A 21,437-nucleotide genomic window follows, 5' to 3' on the forward strand; every position below is an offset into this window, starting at 1 on the left:
TAAGCCATAAATCTGATTCACACAGTTTTTTGTATCTGTGTCTTACTTGACAACAAAAAGATTAAAACAAAAGACTTGCACCTTATCCAAGCAGAGGTTTCCATGCCTCTCAGCAATAGCTTTCCTGAAGCCATGAGAAAGAGGATATAGCATACTATGATGAGGATGCACAGAAGGCAACCTATTCTTCTCCAACTGGTCAGCCACAATGCTAACCAACTTCTTCATTCGCTCATCATAGTCTGTCCAGTCACAGACAATCTAGGGAAGGCAAAAAGAAGATATTATCCAGTAAATCGTATTCCACGACTTTACCATTTTATGTGTCTTTGGCCTCAAGTAATGTCAGACAACCCATTAGAGAACACTGTCTCCAACCAAGTTTGGCTTAATATGGCACATAACAATTAAAAAGAGATTACAACCCTGAAAGCCAGTTACTGGCCCGTTACTCTTTACCTGCAGGCAATGAGCCAAATTACAGTAAGCGTCAGGAAAATCAGGTTTAAGCTTCAGAGCAGTGCGATAAGAAGCAATTGCTTCTGGAATATTCCCTGAATCCTGAAAGTAAATAAAAGCGGGATGGTTAAAATGTTCCCTAAAATTAAAAACATTACCTACTAAGATGCACATATAATAAAATACATATTAAAAAATAGTACCTTGTGAATGGAAGCCAGATTACTGTGGGCATCTGCAAATGCAGGGTTAATCTGAATGGCACGAGTGTAACACTGCAAGGCTCCCTGAACATCCTGCATCTCCTTTAGAGTGTTTCCCATATTAGAGTAAGCATCAGCAAAGGTAGGACTGATTCTAAAGGACAGAACAAAGATTTTATTTCTCTAGTACTAAAACCTTTAACCCTGTAATGTTAATTTAGTCTGCTGTTACTAAAAGTGCCATATATCAAATGTGCCAAACACCAAGCATTTAAAACCTTGAAAGAAAAAATAAGGCTGGGAGTCTCTTACCGAATCGCCTCCTTATAATGCATCAGAGCTTCCTGCAGTTTTCCCTGCTGCTGTAATACACTTGCTAAATTTGAATGGGCAGCAGCAAACTCTGGGAAGACCTATAAAGATTAAAAATGATAACTGAGGTTAAAAAAAATAACTTTAGCTTAAACAGCAGTAATAACTTACAAGAACTTGGCTCAAGCACCTTTATATCCCTATACTTCTCTCTACCTTCTCCAAGTCTATGCATTCTTCAAAGCCAAAGAGCTCAAATTCCACCTCTTTATTTTATACCTCTCCATGTTTCAAAACATAATGAGGTGGACCTCTCCTCATCTTAATTTATGCTGGTAACTCTAGTATCTCTCTCTTTGAAATTGCTACCACATCTAACCAACCAACATTATAGCCATCAGGCACTGAAATTATATACTTACTGATAACTCCTCTTGAACTGTCGCTTACTGTTTAAATTTTTATGCAGATCTTATCTACACATAAAATAACAAACTCAATGTTAAGGACTTTCTTGAATGTTACACAGGACCTCACTCATACTTTAGGTACTCAATTAATTGGTTCAATGAATGATTCAACCACTATTTATTTTTACGAAAGAGGTAGATGACATGGCAGATTTAACTGCCTTCCCTCTGCTATCACACAAAATACCCAGTCACACCACCCTCAACATACTTCTAATGCTTTACGATACAAGCGAACTGCCTCTTCAATGTTTCCCTGTTCCCGTTTGATATTGGCTAGGTTGTTCAGAGAGTCTGCATGGGTGGGACACAGTCGGAGAGCTGTATTATAACAATCTTCTGCTTCAGCAACCTAAGAAACAAAACAAACTATTCAAACCCTATACAGAGGAATCAAAGAGCCACCAGTGATATTATTCTAATAATTGCTTAGTTAAGCCTAGTGGCTGGTAACAGTCTAGAAACAGGTATTTTTGCTATTCTTCCTCTCAACCGAAACTCCGAAGTCAAACAATTTACCGCTTCAATATTTAATGACAATAAATACAAAAATGACTTTTAAAAAAATCCCACCAGGTAACAAAGAAAAAGTGAATAAAAATCCTTACACTGCCCTTCTCTTTGAGAGCATTGGCTAGGTTGCAGTAAGCATCAGGGAAATGCGGTTGCAGTTCAATAGCTCGCCTGTAGGTGTCTATTGCTAGATCTATCAGGCCTTGCTCATAGTATACACAAGCCAGGTTGCCATGTACCACTGCATGATTTGGACTCAAGCTTAGGGCACGAAGGTAAGCTGCCACAGCTCTGTAAATAAAACATACACACACAATACAGCTAACCTTTAGTGGATGCTTTGTTACAATTCATGCCATACTAATCTCAAAAATCAATATTGCACCCTTATAAAATGTATTTTTACACTGAAAATTTGTCTATACCCACATAAGAAACAGGCTTTCCTTTGAAAACAACACAAAGTTTAAATTCAGGATTTACTTTACTTTTTGAACCATTAAGGAATAATTTTGTCTAAAAGATAACCATTTCAATAGTTTTACAATAAAGGAAATTTCAACTAAACTAGTGAGACAGATAGTGACTTTGCGAAAAGCCAACAATGCAAAGTCAGGCAATAATAAAAGGTAACACAGCAGACCTGATCAGGGAAAGCAACACTGTAGAAAAGGAGTGCATTTCAACAAACCATTGTAATAATTTCAGTCCAAACTCTCAAGTGTTGATACAACAGACTCCAAATAGAACATTCTCTCACCTGTCAAAAATCCGTGCCTCTTTCAAGACATTTCCTAAATTGATATAAGCATCCAGAAAATTGGGGTCAAGGGTGACAGCCTAAAAATTGCAAGATAGTTACTTAGAGGAAGTTAGAATTTCAGACTCACTTCCCAATTACAATTCTTAATTCTGACATAATTTTAGATGTCCCATTACATTTTCTAGTATAATTAGATATTATTTCTTTCATTTTTAAAACCCAATTATTTCAGTACATTCATTATTCACAAGTCTCAATATCATCAAAATAACTTCCTATGTAATATGAGTAAAATGTGTCCTGAAGGAAAAAATTTTAAACTGGGTCTGCTCCAATTTTATTCAGCTGAATACTTCTAATAGCTGGCCCTATTTTATTCTCAGTTAATGAAGCCTAGGTTTTCTAAAAAAATAATGGCAGGAAGAAGCAGCAAACTCTGAGAAAGGAAATATATACTTCAATAACTACAACTGTATACTCAGACATTAGTAACATATATAATTAGAGCCATATATTCAGTAAGATACATTACTACAATGGGATGCTAACCATTAAATGGTCTTATCCAAATAGTTCTGAAGCTATCTTAACATATAAGCAGATATATCCACAGAAGTAATTCTCAACCCTGGCACTGTATCAGAATTCACCTCCTAAATGGTAGGACTTCCCTGGTGGCTCAGTTGGTAAAAAGTCTCCCTGCAATGTCGGAGACCAGGGTTTAATCCCTGGGCCGGGAAGATCCCCTGGAGAAGGAAATGGCAACCCACTCCAGTATTCTGGCCTGGAGAATTCCATGGACAGAGGAGCCTGGTGGGGCTACAGCCCATGGGATCACAGAGTCAGACACGACTGGAATGACTAACACTTCCTAAATGGCGCCTGAGTTCTATTACCGGGAAATTAAATCAGATTCTCTGAAAATGGGGCTGGGGGACTTTCCACAGAGATCTAGTGGTTAAGACTCTGCCTTCCAATGCAGGGAGTACAGTTCAATCCCTGATAAGGGAACTAAGATCCCACATGTCTTGGCTGCAGGCAAAAAGTAAAATAAAATAAAAATTTTAAAAATGAAAATGGGGCCAGGACATCCATATCTTTTACAAGCTCCTCATGTGCAACCAAAGAGAACCACTGAGCAAGAGAAGGTACTCTTTTTTTTTCTTTTTAACTTTATTTATCTGGCTGCACCAGGTCTTAGTTGCAGCAGTCAGGATCTTTGATTTTCTGCAGCATGTAGGATATTTAGTTGAGCTACGTGGAATCTAGTTCCCTGACCAGGAATCAAACCTAGGTCCCTTGTACTGGGACCACAGAGTCTTAGCCACTGGACCACCATGAAGTCCCAGTAGGTACTCTTATAGTGTCAAAAGCAGAAACCTGAACTGAAACCCTGAAAAGGTAAAGGTAAGAAGGAACTGCGAATATATTTAAGATTCATTAAGAATACTTCCTCTTCATAGATGGCAACTTTGTTGCACTTAAGTTAGATTATCTATAGTGATAGATGTCCACCCACTAATTTTTTATTATGGAAAATTTCAAATATATACAAAAGCAGAGAACTATAATAAACCCCCAAGTCTCCATTACCGAGATTCAACAATTAAAAAGTCATGTTCAATCATATCTAATCTATATTCCAGCCTAACTTGCCCTCTTCCCAGATCATTTTGAAGTTAATTTTCAGAGCTCTCAAAAATATTTCAAAATCTATTTGAGGGACAATACAGGAATATTTTTTCCTAGCATAACCACAATACCAATACCATACTTAAAAATGACAGCAATTCCTTAATATCAAGTATCCATTCAGTGGTCCAATTTCTGATTAACTTTGATTCAGGATCCAAATAAGACCCATACAACTAACATGTGAGTTTAATCTTTTAAATTAAAAGTTTAAATCTCCATTTTTATTCCTGCAATTTGTTGAAGAGGTCAGATCATTGTTCTATACAGCTTCCCACAGTTTGAATTTGCTGACTGCACTCCTATGGTATCTTTAACATGTTTATGCTTCCATCTCATGTTACTTCCTATAAATTGGTGGAACTACAACCTTAATCAGATTTGGGTTCTCTTCTCTTTTTGAAAGGCTATTTCGCTAATGGAAGTATCAATACTTACTTCTATCACAAGGTACAAAATGTCTGGTTGGGTCTCTTTTTTGCCACTGATAAATGCCTAAATTAATGGTGATACTCAGATTCTATTATTTAACCTACTTCATTTATTAACTGGAACACCTGTATAAAAAGAAACTTTCTCCTATCAACTCTTGGGTTACCCTGATGTCCAGTTGACACAGGAGAGGACAATTTTTAAACCAGTTTTCATAATGAATTGGTCCTTATCTTCTGAAGATGACCCATGAATTTCTTCTGAGAATAATTATGCACTCATGAATTTAAAGAATTTGATAAGTTTCAATAATATTTCAATTATTATTCCCACTGATGCTCAACGCCCATTTTTAGACAGTGGAAGTCTCTTCCAGTTTCCTCCTGAGTACTTTTGACATAAATATATCAAAACTTCTGTGCTTTCTGCTATGACAGACTCTGGCACTCCAGATTAATTTTGTACATTTCCTGCCCCAGATCTGCAGTCAGTCTTTTCACCAAGGAGCCCTGCTTCTTTACAACCCTGTTTCTTTTCAAGCTGCCAGTTTAAAAAAGCAATTTCTAATTACTAAAGTACATTTTCAATGCAAAACTGGAAACTGCCATATACCATCCAGCAAATGCTATAATACTGTCAGAAAAAGATATTACATGTCTACTTAAGTAAAGGACTATTATTCAGATCTAATAGAAACACCCTGCATACATAAGTATTTCATAAATACCAATTATCAGTTTAATGACTAACCTTTTCAAAGTGATGAATTGCAAGCCAAATCTCCCCTTGTGCATTAAAAACACAGCCAAGATTACTCCAAGCTACTGCAAAGTTGGGTTGCGTCTCAATTGCTTTCAAATAACATGCCTTAGGAGGGGTTAATGAAAGAAGATGGGAGGGGAAGGAGGTAAAGGGAAAGGGGAAAATTTGTAAAGGAAAAAAAAAAAGATCGGGGGAGGGGGAAGAAGGTGATATCATTATTCCTTCTCTGACCAGCCAAAAGTGACCCTGCAGCATAGGCTCGCTTGCGCCAAAACTAATGCGCTGCCACAGCTGGCTGCTCCTGCGCTTGCGCCACCAGAACCCAGGTGCAAACCACCATGTTCAGTTCTGCCAACCGATAACCAACCCTTACACTGGGACTTAACCAGGAAGTCAGTTGCCTTAAGACTCCATGCCAGACTTCTCTTATCTGAACACCCAAGGGCTCCTGCTACTGTTTTCAAATGGTATCTAGGAGGTACAACTTAAGGCTAAATTCTTCCCACCTATCCTCCCTACTCAAGTTTCCCAAAGTGTGTTCTACAAGGTGATAACAGTTATTACCAGGAAAAAAAGATTTCATGATCAAATAAGAAAATAGAAAATAGGTTTCTTGACTATAGGACTTCCCTAAGCCTTTAACAGTATACAGAGGGTTCCCTAAACTTAGTTGATCATGGAATATTGGACATTTCATGATAATACTTATAAAACACATTTTGGGAAATGCTGCTCTAAATAAACAATATTGTTCCTCACTAACGTCAAACTATGCTGAGGAGGAAAATGTTTTTCTGCCAAGGCAGATATAAGGCCAAGCTGTCAGTCACATCCTCACAATGCCCTTGTCTCCAAGGGGGACTGAAGCTGAAACCTCATATGACAGGATTGCACCTAGGTTGAGGTCCCTGTAATGCGAGCGCAAACATCGCTTGCGCAACCTAACAGCATCGCACTGCGCAATCGCTGCGAACTGCTGCGCTACAGAGAACACCCCTAGACGCAGCAAACGGCCAACCAGATCCATTAATCTACTAGACAGGCCCATAGAGAATATTTTCTTAATGAGATTAGTTGGACTCAAGGTATGTTAAAACCCAATTTTATCCAAAAAGGCTACAGAATAGGACTGAGGGAGCCAGTCAATCAGATTACTCATCTAGTCAACCGTTCACAGGGGCTCATTTGCACGCATTGCGCATTAACGCTGCGCAGCCTTTGCGCTACTGCAGGGTCACAGCGCATCATCAGAAGAGCAGAATGCTGCAATCCAAACAAAGAAGAAAAAAGGAAAAAATGAACAACAAGAAGAGTTAGAAGCTTTTACTAGTAAATTATCTCTAATAATTTTTAATATCAATTAACTTTTACTTATCTTTGACAGAATTGTGGCTACAGTATAAAACATTTTCTTACATAACTTGCTTGTATTAAAATTATTTTAAGCTGTTTCTGAAGCCACAAGACAGAAGATTCAGGCATGGAGGCAAATTGTTTTGCTGTGGCAGTTACAAACCCGTTACCATATTTCTCATCATGTGACTTTTCGGTGCGTTCCTTGCTGGAAGAGGAGGAGGTGTGTGTCTGCCCTAGATCCAGGCCTCGAGCTCCCTTCAGCGAGGCACCTTACGCATGGAATAGGAGGTTTCACCCACCTGAAACCTTCTAAATACAATATCAATGGTGAAAAACCAAAAACAAGAGAGAAAATAAAAACAAGATCATTAGTAAAAGTTCAACAAAGCAATTGAAATTCTTTGGATGTCTATTACATATGGGAATGAGGACAGTCTCAAGTCTGTAATATGGGAAACATGCAGAAGGGAGAGGGTTAATCAGGGCTATTGCATACAGCAGGGATTTTGCTGGAAGAAAGGCTCTTTATTTTCTACAAAGACAACTGAATTTTGCTTCCATCTGCTAGGAATATGCTGGCTTGAATTTTCAAATGCACTGATTACAAAAGAAATACATTGCATTTCACTCAAGAGTATTTTCTTGTTCACTAAACTCTCACAAAAAACAGAGTAACATTTTTCAAACTAGGTGTCTCCAGAGCTCTGAAATAAAGAAGTCAGCAACCTAAGGCAGGCGCAATGTCTCAGCCTAAACCGATCTCTAAAGCTGCAGTGAAGTGCAATTCATGTTAGCTGTCCGCTTGGTGGGGTGACAATTAACAGAAGCTTATCAAATATTTGTTCTATAAATTACCAATTAGATTTATCAACTAAGACTGAAATCAATTACAATTCATTAGCTGGAAACCTACATAAGGTTAATCCAAAGTGTCAGCAGAATTTATGAGCTATGCACTTAAAACTAGTGCCTTTTAACATTAGATAGTGCTGAAAAGCCTTGTCCCTCCCTGGATGAAGCAAACAGACAGCTACGCTGCGCATACACTCCACGTATTAGCATGCGCGTGGGGCTCAGAGCAACAGGTGGGAGTTTCAGAAGCATTCTGGTTTCTCCCCACTCCTCACCCCTGCAGCGCGGTTGCGTAAGGTGGCTTGTAACAAGACAATTTCATTTACAAATTTAATTTAAAATTATACCAAAAGCTTTAATAACCCAACCTGGTGTTCAAATTCATTATTTGGAAACACAATGCTAAAAGCCACCTTTCCACTTTGGCAAGTTTTCTTTCGATCAGTCCATTTCTCAAACAAACCAGCTTTGTCCTTCTGACTTTTTTTTTTTTAAGGAGGTGGGGTGGGAAGAATAAAAGAAGGAAGTAAGGAAGAAAAGAAGGTAAACAACTAGGATTGGAAAAGAGGAAAAAGGAACTTGGGGGAGGGAGTGGGGACAAGAAAGGGGGAGGATGTTCCAATTATTAATTTGCAATCATTTAACAGCCTTTCTTCCACTGTAAAAAGGGTGAGGAAGATGAAGGGAGGAAGGTTAAATAAGAACTTTAAATGCCAGTATTATAGGGTAACATTTGGATGAAATTCTTCTCCACTTACAAGCCACAAAGGACTTAGAAGAGCAGCATTTTCAATGGCACCTGCATCATATAGGAGTCTTGAGCCAAATCACAGGCGCTCTGCTTGTCACCAGCAGGCAAGCCTCAGATTTAATGGAATGTTATTTATTCCCACACAAGATCATGACGGAGCCCATTGTTATAAAGATGATCTAGTCAGCAGAAAGGCTCCAAAATGTTCAGGTTCTTGCTTTACCCCCAGATTTAGAACAGAAATGCCAAAGCCTGGCCCTGCTCTAGTCTGAGGCGATTCATGCCGTCAGTTTTCCTCAGTTTCATAGGACTGTTTTGTGAAGATAGCTCAATGAAGAGTTGAAGACTTGGCAAAAAGTACAAGTTTCCATAACACTGATGTTTAAATGTGTTCTATCAAACACCTACCTTGGCTTCTTCCAAGCGACCCAGGGCTTTGAGCAGGTTCCCCAGGTCACTGCGAACACAGTACAAATCCTAGAAACCCAAAGATATTCTGGCATTAATTACACTGCTTCGTCAACCAAAGATATCTTGACATTACTTCTATTCATCTAGCTCCATTTTTTCTATCAATTAGAGATACTGCTTGACAAATTTCAGTACAGAACCACAATCCCTCATCCTCAATTCCCAAAATTTAAAAAACTCATTTGATGATTAAATCTGACTTGAACTGGAATGAAATTATTTACAGAGTTCACTGGTCCCACTCAGTATGAACACTCATACCTTTTGCTGCAGAAATACGTGTTGTACTAGAAGGTGCTGCTCCAGACTCACCTGGGGGTTATATATGGTATTATCATCTTTCTAAAGTCCTCAAAATTCTGAATTGTAAGATGCATTTGATCCCAGCGGTTTCAGATAAGACTATGGGCCTTGCTGTAGTTCTCCTCTCCCCAAATGGTAGTCATGTTTAAAAAAAGCATCAAGTGTTTGTTCGACTATTTTGTTCAAGGTTATTATGAACCACTACTATATCAAGGGTCAAAAATTTTCCATAGTGGAAAAAAATATTTAGCTGTGACTAGTTATCAGCAAACCTGACCCTAAGGCTGTCAGACACATTTAGAAACTTATTTAGTGACTTCATTTCACTATTATAGACAAAAGGATTACCATCCAACCAAAGCTTTAATCCTGGCACCTGGCACTAGATTATTCATTAGTATTAAGTGCCATTAGAGTTGAGTGGGTGAATAATGAAAAGCAGTTGACTCCACTTTTTATTAGCAGCACAACTGTGTTACTAGTCATCTGACTCACCAGTCTGTTCATCAGTATGAAAGACAGGTCAGGACAGTGAGCTTAAATTTTTATTTGTCCTTATTTGCCTTGTCAGTCAACAAGCAAAGACAATGGCAATAGGGAGTAAGCTTATCATTCTAAATTGTTTCATGGGTCTAAGAGCCTTACACTAAGGCCTAGAAAGTGAAATTCAGTCAACTGTGCCAGAGTATCATCATATATATTATTCTATATGCAACTATATCATGGTTTCCAGAACCAGGTGATTAATTTAACTGATAAACAGCTTTTGTGACTGTATATTATTATCCATCAGGTGAACCAAAAGTCAGCCAGCAAAGAATAGGCTGCCACAGAAAACCCTTATGGTTGGCCATTCCGGGTCACTTCCATGAGCTACATGGTATGTCTGTCCATTGAACAATGATTGGTGTTTTGGGGAAGAAAGGTTGTCTCCTGTGACCTCAAGCACAAAAGGCTAACACTAATCCTTACAGGTATCATTAATCTTATTACAGACTTCTCCTCCTCTAATGAGTCTAAGTACTTTTTACCCCTATTTACACTCTGAGAAGTAATGAATTATATAACCTTGCTATCTTCTTTGTATGATTTTTTTCCCCCTAATCTTTAAGGGTTACCCTTCTGTTTTGGCAGACCATGACAGAACAATTCAATCTACTCATACAAACTCCTTCTACTACATCTGATTACTGTGGTTATACATCTTTGGACTTTTACCAATTCCTATGCCTTTTCTGAGCCATAGTAATCAGAAGTCTTGCAGTACTTCTTCAACAATGACCCTAGTGGGCTATACATCTTGGCCAACTGTTGCATAATTTTACCCTCCAGTTTCTATAAACTCTTGGATGCACGCCATCCAAGTGCTGACAGTGTATGTCATATTTAGTTACATCCCAGTGTATATAAATATTTAGTTACATCATTTAGATCCATTACAACATGCTAAATCAAGTTAACACAGTGCCCATAGTTTAAAATAGATTATCTTCAAGATCACTATAAAATAATAAAGCAATTTTAGAAGGTAAAACATATACTAAATATCATAGTGAAATCCAATTTTCCCATTGGAAATTCAAACGTTCATGCATGAATACCTAATTTCTAGAAAATTCAAAATTCAAGGATATCACTGTTCTCCCCCAAAGTTCAAAACCTATTCTGCTCCATTCGTCATATCAAAAAAATATCTACTAGAAGAATCACATTTTTCAAACCTGGCCCATTGCATCCATTCCTAGGTTAATATTAGGTTGGTACAAAAGTAACTGCAGTTTCAGACTGTGAATTTTAAATCATTATAACTTGGCTCAAAAGCATCATTATTGATAGGAACCATTACAATCAACACATTTTTGCCAATGAGAATTAAGTTTATTTATTCCTGTAGCATAAAAATCTGTGCTTCAGAATTTGATGAACTCTTGGAAAGCATTTTCTGCATCCTACTGGTTGTGGAAGCATTTTCCCTGCGAAAAGTTATTGAGGTGCTTGAAGAAGTGGTAGGTGGTTGTCGAGAGGTCAGGTGAATATAGCAGATGAGGCAAAAGTAGCCGAATTTGCTCAACTTCTGAAGCATAGGTTGTGTGATGGGTGGTCAGGCACTGTGGCCTGGAAGAATTGGGCCCTTTCGGTTCACCAATGCTGGCTGCAGGCACTGAAGTGCATCTCATCGATTTGCTGAGCATACTTCTCAGATGTAATGGTTTTGCCAGGATTCAGAAGGCTGTAGTGGCTCAGATGGGCAGCAGACCACAAACAGTGACCGTGACCTTTTCTGGTGCAAGTTTCACCTTGGAAAGTGCTTTGGAGCTGCTTCTTGGTCCAGCCACTGAGCTGGTTGTTGCCAGTTGTCCTATAAATTCCACTTTTCAGCACACGTTGCAATCTGAGAAATGGTTTATTGTTGTTGCATAGAATAAGAGAAGACAACACTTCAAAATGATAATTTTTTTTGATTTTTGGTCATTTCATGAGGGACTCACTTAACTGAGCTTTTTCACCTTTCCAATCTGCTTCAAATGCCAAATGACCGTAGAATGATCGATGTTCAGTTCTTCAGCAACTTCTCGTGTAGTTGTAAGAGGATCAGCTTCGATGGTGGTTCTCAATTGGTCACTGTCACCTTCTGATTGTCGACCACTGTGCTCCTCCTCTTCAAGGCTCTTGTCTCCTTTGTAAAACTTCTTGAACCACTGCACTGTTATTTCTGGGCAAATGTCTTGTTGATGTTTTGAGTTGTCTCCACTGCTTTACAACCCATTTTGAACTCAAATAAGAAAATCACTCTAATTTGCTTTCTAACATCATTTCCATAATTGTAAGTATATAATAAATATAAATATTAAATAAACAGCAAGTATTAGGTAGGTGCAAAAGTAACTGTGGCTTTGCATTGTTGAACTTTGCTATTCAATATTGGAATACATTCTTAAATAAATCTGGTTATGTTATACATCATTTTAATGTGTTTCCTTATTTACGTTTTTTGCTAATAACTTATTACTTGCTGTGTATTTTATATTTATTTTAGACTAAGGAAATGATGTTAGACGAAAAGCAAATTCAAGCAATTTGCTTACTCAACTACAAAATGGGTCATAAAGAAGAGACAACTCACTACATCAACAATGCATTTGGCCCAAGATCACCTAACGAATGTACAGAGCAGTGGTGGTTCAAGAAGTTTTACAAAGGAGACAAGAGCCTTGAAGAGGAGGAGCACAGTGGTCGACAATCAGAAGGTGACAATGACCAATTGAGAACCACCATCGAAGCTGATCCTCTTACAACTACACGAGAAGTTGCTGAAGAACTGAACATCGATCATTCTATGGTCATTTGGCATTTGAAGCAGATTGGAAAGGTGAAAAAGCTCAGTTAAGTGAGTCCCTCATGAGATGACCAAAAATCAAAAAAAATTATCATTTTGAAGTGTTGTCTTCTCTTATTCTATGCAACAACAATAAACCATTTCTCAGATTGCAACGTGTGCTGAAAAGTGGAATTTATAGGACAACTGGCAACAACCAGCTCAGTGGCTGGACCAAGAAGCAGCTCCAAAGCACTTTCCAAGGTGAAACTTGCACCAGAAAAGGTCACGGTCACTGTTTGTGGTCTGCTGCCCATCTGAGCCACTACAGCCTTCTGAATCCTGGCAAAACCATTACATCTGAGAAGTATGCTCAGCAAATCGATGAGATGTACTGAAAACTGCAATGCCTGCAGCCAGCACTGGTGAACAAAAAGGCCCCAATTCTTCTTCACAACCACGCCCAACCACACATCGCACAACCAATGCTTCAAAAGTTGAACGAACTGGGCCACGAACTTTTGCCTCATCTGCTATATTGACCTGACCTCTCACCAACTGACTACCACTTCAAGCATCTTGACAACTTTTTTCAGGAAAAATGCTTTCATGACCAGCAAAATGCAGAAAATGCTTTCCAAAAGTTCATTGAAGCCCAAAGCACGGATTTTTATGCTACAGGAATAAACATATTTCTCGTTAGCAAAAATGTGTTGATTATAATTGTTCTTATTTTGATTAACAAAAATGTGTTTGAGCCTAGTTATGATTTAAAATCCATGGTCTGAAACCACAATTACTTGTTCACCAACCTAACAAGTCATTAGCCCAAAAAAAAAAAATTAATGCAAGAAATGTGCATTAAAATGATGTATATAACATAACCACATTTATTTAGAATGTATTCCAATATCAAACAGCAAATTTCAACAAAGGAAAAACCACACTTTTGCACCAACTTAATATCTTTTATGCAAACCTTTATTCAACAATATGCCTGAAACTGTGGGGAAATAATAGAATCCTTATCTTCAAAGGGCCTACAATCTATGTGGAAAGACAAACACATACATATTTTTTCCCATGTAAAACATTGCTTTTTTAAAATTTTATTTTTGGCCGTGCTGGGTCTTCATTGCAGCATGGGTTTTTCTCTAGTTGTGAAGAACGGGCTACTCTCTAGTTGCGGCGCATGCGCTTCTCATTGCAGTGACTTCTCTCGTGCAGCACAGGCTCTAAGGTGCACGGGCTTCAGTAGTTGCCTCACGTGGGCTCAGCAGTTGCAGCTGCCAGGCTCTAGAGCACAGGCTCAATAGGTGTGGTGCACGGGCTTTAGTTGCTCCTCAGCATGTGGGATCTTCCCAAATCAGGGATTGAACTTGTGCCTCCTGCATTGGCAGGCAGACTCTTTACCACTGAACCACCAGGGAAGCCCTTGCTCTGAGTTTTACTTTTATTTCCCCAAGACAGCCTAGCCTTCACTCTACTTGGATAAATTTTACAAGCTACTTTTCTGCTGCTTCTAGTTTTAAACTTTTAACAGTATTTCTGATTACAGGGAATGCTGCAAAAATAGTCTAGTTCAACAAAGAGTTAGGATCACAAAATAATTTTTATCTATTCTACAGTGTTTCAGAATTACCAACTGATTTTTAAACACAAAGTAGATACAGATGTTAATGATGGTTAATCTGGTAAGTTTCTTATAGCAAACTTTTGTTCATGCAACACTAAACCCATACATATTAACCAGCCACATAACTGTAAAGAATTTTAGAGAAGTAAATGAACTCAAAGGAGACACTAAAAGCTGGGCCTTAAAGGATGAGTAGGGTTTTAACAGACAAAAGAGGAGGGCATTGTAGACAAGGGAAAATAGTATGAATAAAGGTAAGATGGAAATGAGTAAGAATTTCCTGCACAACAACCCTTCCTAAGATAGCATCTATTTCCCACCTATCCTTCTAGAGCCTCCCACCCCCGACACCCAACATAGATGGGAAATAAAATCGGGTTGATAAAAGCCTACTGCTGCTGCTAAGTCACTTCAGTCGTGTCCGACTCTGTGCTACCCCATAGATGGCAGCCCACCAGGCTCCCCCGTCCCTGGGATTCTCCAGGCAAGAACACTGGAGTGAGTTGCCATTTCCTTCTCCAGTACATGAAAGTGAAAAGTGAAAGTGAAGTCTCTCAGTCGTGTCCGACTCTGTGTGACCCCATGGACTATAGCCCAACAGGCTCCTCCACCCATGGGATTTTCCAGGCAAGAGTACTGGAGTGGGGTGCCATTGCCTTCTCCGGATAAAAGCCTACAGTAGTTCTCAATTGCCTCTTAAATTAAATTCAAACTCCTCAGCCTCTCTATTCTTTCTAAATCTTCCAATTGACTCTCCTCTACTACGCTTACTTCTTGTTACTACTTGACTCACCACTTCAGACAAGGAAGTCTACTTGCTATTTACCTTCCTACAGAATGCTTAGGTTATAAGCATCCACTCGAGAAAACCTCATGATTAATACTCTAATAATAATCATCTGAGGAGCTTACAACTTTTTTCCTTTATGGGTCAGGTCCTGCTCATGCTATAATCCACAACCCCCTCCAACACATCTCCCCAGTTCCTAACAAAGGATTGTACATACAGTAAGTACTCAAATATTTAAATGTGACATATGCACAGCAAACTTAAAAAAAAAGCAAAGCAGAGAGGGATAGAAATACAATCAACCCTCCGCATCTTTGGGTGAGGAAGCCATGGACATGAAGAGCCAACTATACTACACCGCTTTATTTAAGTGGTAAGGTATATACTAAGGGCTTGAGCACCCACAGATTCTGGAACCAATCCCCCATGGATACCAACAGATGACTGTATAAGTTTTTCTACAGTTTAGCTGTATGAGTGAGGCTTGCAACAGTAACAAATAACAAAAGACAGTAACACTTGATGGTCAGGATGCCAGCAGATCTCAGTGCTATGCTTCCACAATCAAAACAGAAGTACAACCTATAGAATCAGAAACAGGGCTCCTTATAGCAACTCAGGGTTACAGCCATTTTACAAAGAACATTTTAAACATAATTCATAAAAGGGATTGTCAAGTATGAATAACTCTAGTGAGTCATCATGTGAAGATTACCAGCTGCAATAGTACATTCAAATACGATGGACTAAAATTTTAGTGAAATTATTAAATCACCCAACATTATGGAAGCCAATTCAGAATGTAAAAATATGAAACAGCTCTACTTCTTAAAAGTAATTTCTATAACCAAGTCAGAGAATAACTTCCAAATTGACATACCATTAACCTAAAGAGACAAACGAAAAAGAGAAAACATGTTGCCAAGACTCCCACCATAACATTTTACTTTTTCACTACAGCAAAACCAGAATAACCTGAGTTTAACTATTTCTCACAGAAGGCCAACTACAACTCTGATTCAGGCCAGCAATGCACTGCGATAAGGACAGACTCAAGTTTCTCTGTCAGTCCTGAATTAACAAAGACATTTGACAGTAAGCTTTAATCTAGTTAGGAGCTTCCCAGGTGGCACAGTGGTAAAGAATCTGCAGGCCAATGCAGAAGACATAGGAGATGCGAGGTCGATCCCTAGGTTGGGAAGATCCCAGGGAGGAAATAGTAACCCACTCCAGTATTCTTGCCTGGAAAATTCCATGGGCAGAGGAGCCTGAGTGGCCTCCAGGCTGTTCATAGTATCACAGAGTCAGACACAACTGAGCACGCACAGAGTGCATTAGGAAGCTCTTAAATCTACTAAGACAAGATACCCTGAAATGAATTAAAGCATGATCACTACGATATATTTAGGTGAAATCAAGGCAGTAGGCACAATCTCTTTCTCATTCTCACTGGTAAAGACAGAGAAATAAAGCAGCACCTTTCACTAGTAGAAACAAAAGCAGGGAACGCAGAGCTGTTCAATACCTTCAAGGGTAGTCCCATGACTTATTTTCATATTATCTTACTTCTTTGGTAGGGCACAATGATAAGCTTTCTGTTAACAGGTTAGATACTGAAATGCATGGTTTTGTCTCCCACTTTAGTTTTTCTTTCTCATCATACTCCTGCAGTTTGGTATACTGTCAGCAGCAATGACTGCTCTGCCACACATGTGGAAACCTGAGCAAAGGGGAGCAGAGTTCAAGACGTTTGGGCCCACGGCTAGGTAAGAGGACACAAATGAATGTCTATGCAATCAACAAGTGAAGGATGGGACCAACCTAATTAATAAAGGGAAAGAACTTACTATCACAGTTAGATGCACAAGTGAGCCCTGAACCTTGGCAAGAACAAGGTCCAAGCCCCAGCAGCAGCACATACAGGGGTACCTAAAACTTTCTGTAACTAGCTAGATAGTACTGCAATAAAAATTACAAGAAGTCCTTTAAATTTACATATATACCCACTGAGTATCTCCAAAAGGATGCCTAAGAAATTAGTATCAGCTACCTCCAAGGATACACTGTATCCATACAAAAAACAATAAATAAAGTTTAAAATTTTACACTCAAAATTAACTCAAAAAAAAAACAACTGTTAATAGATGTCCTGATAAAAAGTGATTTCAGATCTTTGCATAAACTAAATTAAGCTTCAGTCTCCTACCTGTAAAATAAGGATTAAGGGATAGCACAATGGTTTTCACACTGTGCTCAAGGGCTATCTTGAGGAATGAGTGCCCTCTGAGCACCTCTTCCCCTTTTTATCTTGTCTTTCTTCCTCTCTTCAATGTTTGCTTTCAAGATATTCAGACTCAGGTTTCAATATCCACTTCATCATTCTATTTGCTCCCAAGTTACATAACCCCTCCATTACTTTTAAGTGATAAAACTGGAATACCATCTACTTTGAAAGATCATTGTGAGCATTAAGAAAGACCAATGTCTGACTGGCACAGTGTCTGAGCATACAGTAGACTTTAAATAAATGGTAGCCATAACAGTTAACTGTTAACCACTTCCTGGGTTGCTGCAAAGCTAAAAGTTGATGACATAGCTTAGAAACATATCCCTAAATTTTTTTCTGGAACCTATAATCTCTCTATCACTTTCCTCTTAAATTTATGTCTATCTTATTTCCTTAACTACATCAAAAGTTCTAAGGGCAAGTCTTACTTTTTCTGTGTACCTTTCAGAGACCCTAACACACTGAACGTGTCCGCCAACTGGGCCTCACTTGCTTCCCAGAAAACATCTGCAATTTAGATAAAAAAAAATTTTAAGGACTAATCAAAAGCCTTGTGTGCATACTATTACCTCTATTTTACCACTTCTAATTATGTTGAAAGAAGAGAGAATAGGATATTGAGGAAAAAAATTTGCAGCCTAGTTTTCATGTTATGGATCCATATGTTGACATCTCATTTTAACTAGTCTATATTACAGATTAAGGCCCTGCTACCACTATTCCTTGAAAATCAATTACCTGCTGTGAGAACATTATAGCAGAAATTATCCAAATTTAACCAAAAGAGCCCAAAGAAACAATACCATGTGTTCTGTACTTTTACAGGCATTCTAAAAATAGATGTAAGACTCTCTTGCAATAAGGTAATTTTTATGCTAATAACTTGCTAGATAAAATGAATTTTTTAAAGATGACAACACAGGTCTGGGTCAAAGCAATTTCATCATTTTAAGTAACTAAACATTTCCAAACTCTTGACTTTATTCCATGCAAAAAAACCTATTTTAGTGTCTAAAGTATCAAACTATGCTTCTTTCTAGGCTTTTGTGAAAGGAAAATAATAACCATTAAAATTATACTTACAGGATTGTACTGAAGAGCAGAGACGTAAGCTTGTACTGCCCCTTCCATGTCGCCTGCTGCTACCAAAGCAGCTGCCAGGTTAATATAACCATCGATGAAATCTGGTTTGAGACGCAATGCATGCCGGTAATGCTCAATTGCTTCCTGCAACTGCCCTCTTTCCTTGTACACATTCCCCAAATTTGAATAGGCTTCTGCCAGAAGGGGGTTCTGTTTAATTGCCAGAGTACTAAAGTGGGCAGATCTGGAAAAGGGGAAAAGTGTTGATGCATGGGTATGCATGTTACAGAAAGAAGGTATGGCCCTTATGCAACAGTTTTTGAAGATCCTGTGTAATGATCATTATATAATAATATATTATCTTTTAACTAGCTCATAGAAGGAAAAATTGTGGAAATCAAAGTTTTTCAGACGTGGAGGCATTCGGAGTTCAAATCAGAACACTTTTTTCTTAAGAGAGAAAATTCTTAACTAGTCTCATTACCAAACTGCCTCATTGTAAACAATGATCAATAAGATCAAGAATGAAAACGCTATGTGCATGAGTCTCATTTTCCATCTGCTGATAAAATTCAATGATGCACATCTTTAAATGTCTAAATAAGCCAGTGACAATTTATTAAAAGGCCAAGAACACAAATTCTTCCCTTTTGATTAATTCAACTGATTAGCTAAAAGTAGTACATCATAATGATTTAATGATGGCATTTGCAACTTGAACTACATATGCACCTCCTACCGCAACATATACACTATTATCTCTGAACACTTCTGTCCCTCAAGGTGACACATCTTACAAAGGTGAGACTGGATGCTCAGATGTAGACCAAGAATAATTTATTACCTGAAAAAGAGTTCTAAAAAAGCAGCCGACGTAGGTGGAAAAATCTAGAAAAGGTTCCTAGTTATACCAATAATACAACCACCACCACAAAAGAAGGGAAGAAAACTGGCAGCTGGGCCTATCACAAGTGGGCAAGAGAGCAGATGTGCGTTGGTGGCTCCAGGTGAAACCCAGAACTGGAAAAATTTCAAGTTCAGATATTTAAGTAACATTTTTCAAGCTCAGCACTCAGAGGCAGCAATCACCAGCATCACCCCCACATCTCCTACCTGTCCAGCCTTCGACACTGGAAGTGTATAGATGAAAGTAATAAAAGCACACCAGTATTGTCTGGCTCTTGTCTCCAGAGCTGCATGCAGTGTCTCTCAGCTGCCTCAAAATCTCCTGCCTGATATTCACGATGTGCCAACTCAGCTAACCCTTGGAAGGAAAGCATACGTTTCGTTGGTTCTGGAGAATCATCAAAACATTTGAGGGAAGGAGGGGGGAAAACAAAAAGTTAGAAATGCAAACAAAAAAATGTAAAAATATGGTATATTAAACTTAAAGATGAAAACGCTTGAAACTATGTAAAGCACTAGAATGTTCTGCACATTATCGATACCCCCAAGTTAACATCAGGTGCAGAATTGGCATTTTTAGAATTCCCCGCCTACACAGAAATATTTACTTGCAAATGAGATATTTTATGACCAAAAATACTTGGTATTTTAAGTTACAAATCAGATGTAGCATCTAAAGATTCACTACTAAACATTATTCCTTATACTTCAGTTAACAGAGAAACGAAATATAAAACATGTGATTTGCGAGGTCACATAGATGTAATAATGTCAGAATAACCTACTGGGAAACTTAATACTTTGTCCCATGTTTTAGGTTGGATTGGGGGGGGGGGTACTGGTAACAATCTACCTCTTAACCTGGGTGGGGACACCAGATGTGTGGTTAACTCTTCAAATTATATTCATGCTTTTGTATTATTTCACAACTTAATTTTTAAATTATTTTAAGGGTGACACTAGAAACAGGCATAAGGGGAAAAAACTAAAAGTCAAGGTGCTATTTTTAAAACAGCTGATAAACAAGATGAATTCATCTGTCAAGAGCCAAAATATTTAAAGGGGTCAAACATTTTAAATCAAAATCCAAGATTATATTATATTGCTCCTGTAACCATTCCAAACTCACACTGAGACCAAATTAGCTAAATCCCACCCACGATGGTTTAACACTAGCATTTTCTAAAGAGCTCTGATACTGACTAAAAGGACTAAAACACTTCAAACAACCCTGTATAAACTAAGCAGTTACCTACAACTGCAATGAATTTTTTAAAGAATGGAGAAACGCTAAAATATAAAACCATTCAATAAAGTGCAACTAAATTAATAATAAATGAATGTACTTTGCTGTATGTAACTTTGTTCAGATACAAAAAGATAAAGAATATACAGCTAAAGCCCAGAGATGGAAAACAACAACAAGCTGCCTAAGTCTCAAGTGTAAATACTTTAACAATGATACATTACTTGGGAATTTGACCACAGTACTTCCACGAGACAGAGTAAGAAACTTTCTACAAATTAAATACTTAAATTCTACCAAGCTCCAAGTGAGAAGCTAATATTGAGCCTAGACCCTCAATCATTAGACCTGGCAAATGAACTGTATACTCAGGAAAGTAAAGTAAATTTCCTAACAAGGCACAGCTAGCTGACCACTAACGTTAAGAGCAGAGAGACCTGCATCCACATTTGTGGACGGTTATACCTCTTATGGGCTTCCCTTCTGGCTCAGCTGGTAAAGAATCTGCCTGCAATGTGGGGAACCTGGGTTCGATCCCTGGGTTGAGAAGATCCCCTGGAGAAGGGAAAGGCTACCCACCCCAGTATTCTGGCCTGGAGAATTCCAGACTGCTATTGTTTCCCAGCTCACTCTGCTTCTGTTCAATTCGATCCCATTTATTTTGGGGCTTCCCTGGTGGCTCGGATGGTAAAGCGTCTGCCTGCAATGAGGGAGACCCGGGTTCGATTCCTGGGTCGGGAAGATCCCCGGGAGAAGGAAATGGCAATCCACTCCAGCACTCTTGCCTGGAAAATCCCATGGACGGAGGAGCCTGATAGGCTACAGTCCATGGGG

The 21,437-nt window shown here is 38.5% G+C and overlaps 1 protein-coding gene across 2 annotated transcripts in view; it reads right to left on the reverse strand.

Annotated features, from left to right (window-relative positions):
• OGT (O-linked N-acetylglucosamine (GlcNAc) transferase) overlaps window positions 1-21,437 on the reverse strand; it is a 39,705-nt gene that overhangs the window by 16,345 nt on the left and 1,923 nt on the right. The window contains exons 2-12 of one of the 2 annotated variants that reach the window (XM_013976398.2): window positions 19,565-19,715; window positions 18,452-18,695; window positions 8,974-9,042; window positions 5,595-5,711; window positions 2,718-2,797; window positions 2,053-2,248; window positions 1,656-1,796; window positions 975-1,075; window positions 663-816; window positions 460-561; window positions 82-261 (exon numbers count right to left, since the gene is read on the reverse strand). In XM_013976398.2, the coding sequence (XP_013831852.2) occupies window positions 82-261; window positions 460-561; window positions 663-816; window positions 975-1,075; window positions 1,656-1,796; window positions 2,053-2,248; window positions 2,718-2,797; window positions 5,595-5,711; window positions 8,974-9,042; window positions 18,452-18,695; window positions 19,565-19,715 (1,535 nt within the window). Of the gene's footprint in view, window positions 1-81; window positions 262-459; window positions 562-662; window positions 817-974; window positions 1,076-1,655; window positions 1,797-2,052; window positions 2,249-2,717; window positions 2,798-5,594; window positions 5,712-8,973; window positions 9,043-18,451; window positions 18,696-19,564; window positions 19,746-21,437 lie in introns of both variants that reach the window. The other variant, XM_013976396.2, reaches the window with a different exon arrangement.

The sequence above is a fragment of the Capra hircus genome (genome assembly GCF_001704415.2).
Source record: "Capra hircus breed San Clemente chromosome X unlocalized genomic scaffold, ASM170441v1, whole genome shotgun sequence".
NCBI lineage: Eukaryota > Metazoa > Chordata > Mammalia > Artiodactyla > Bovidae > Capra > Capra hircus.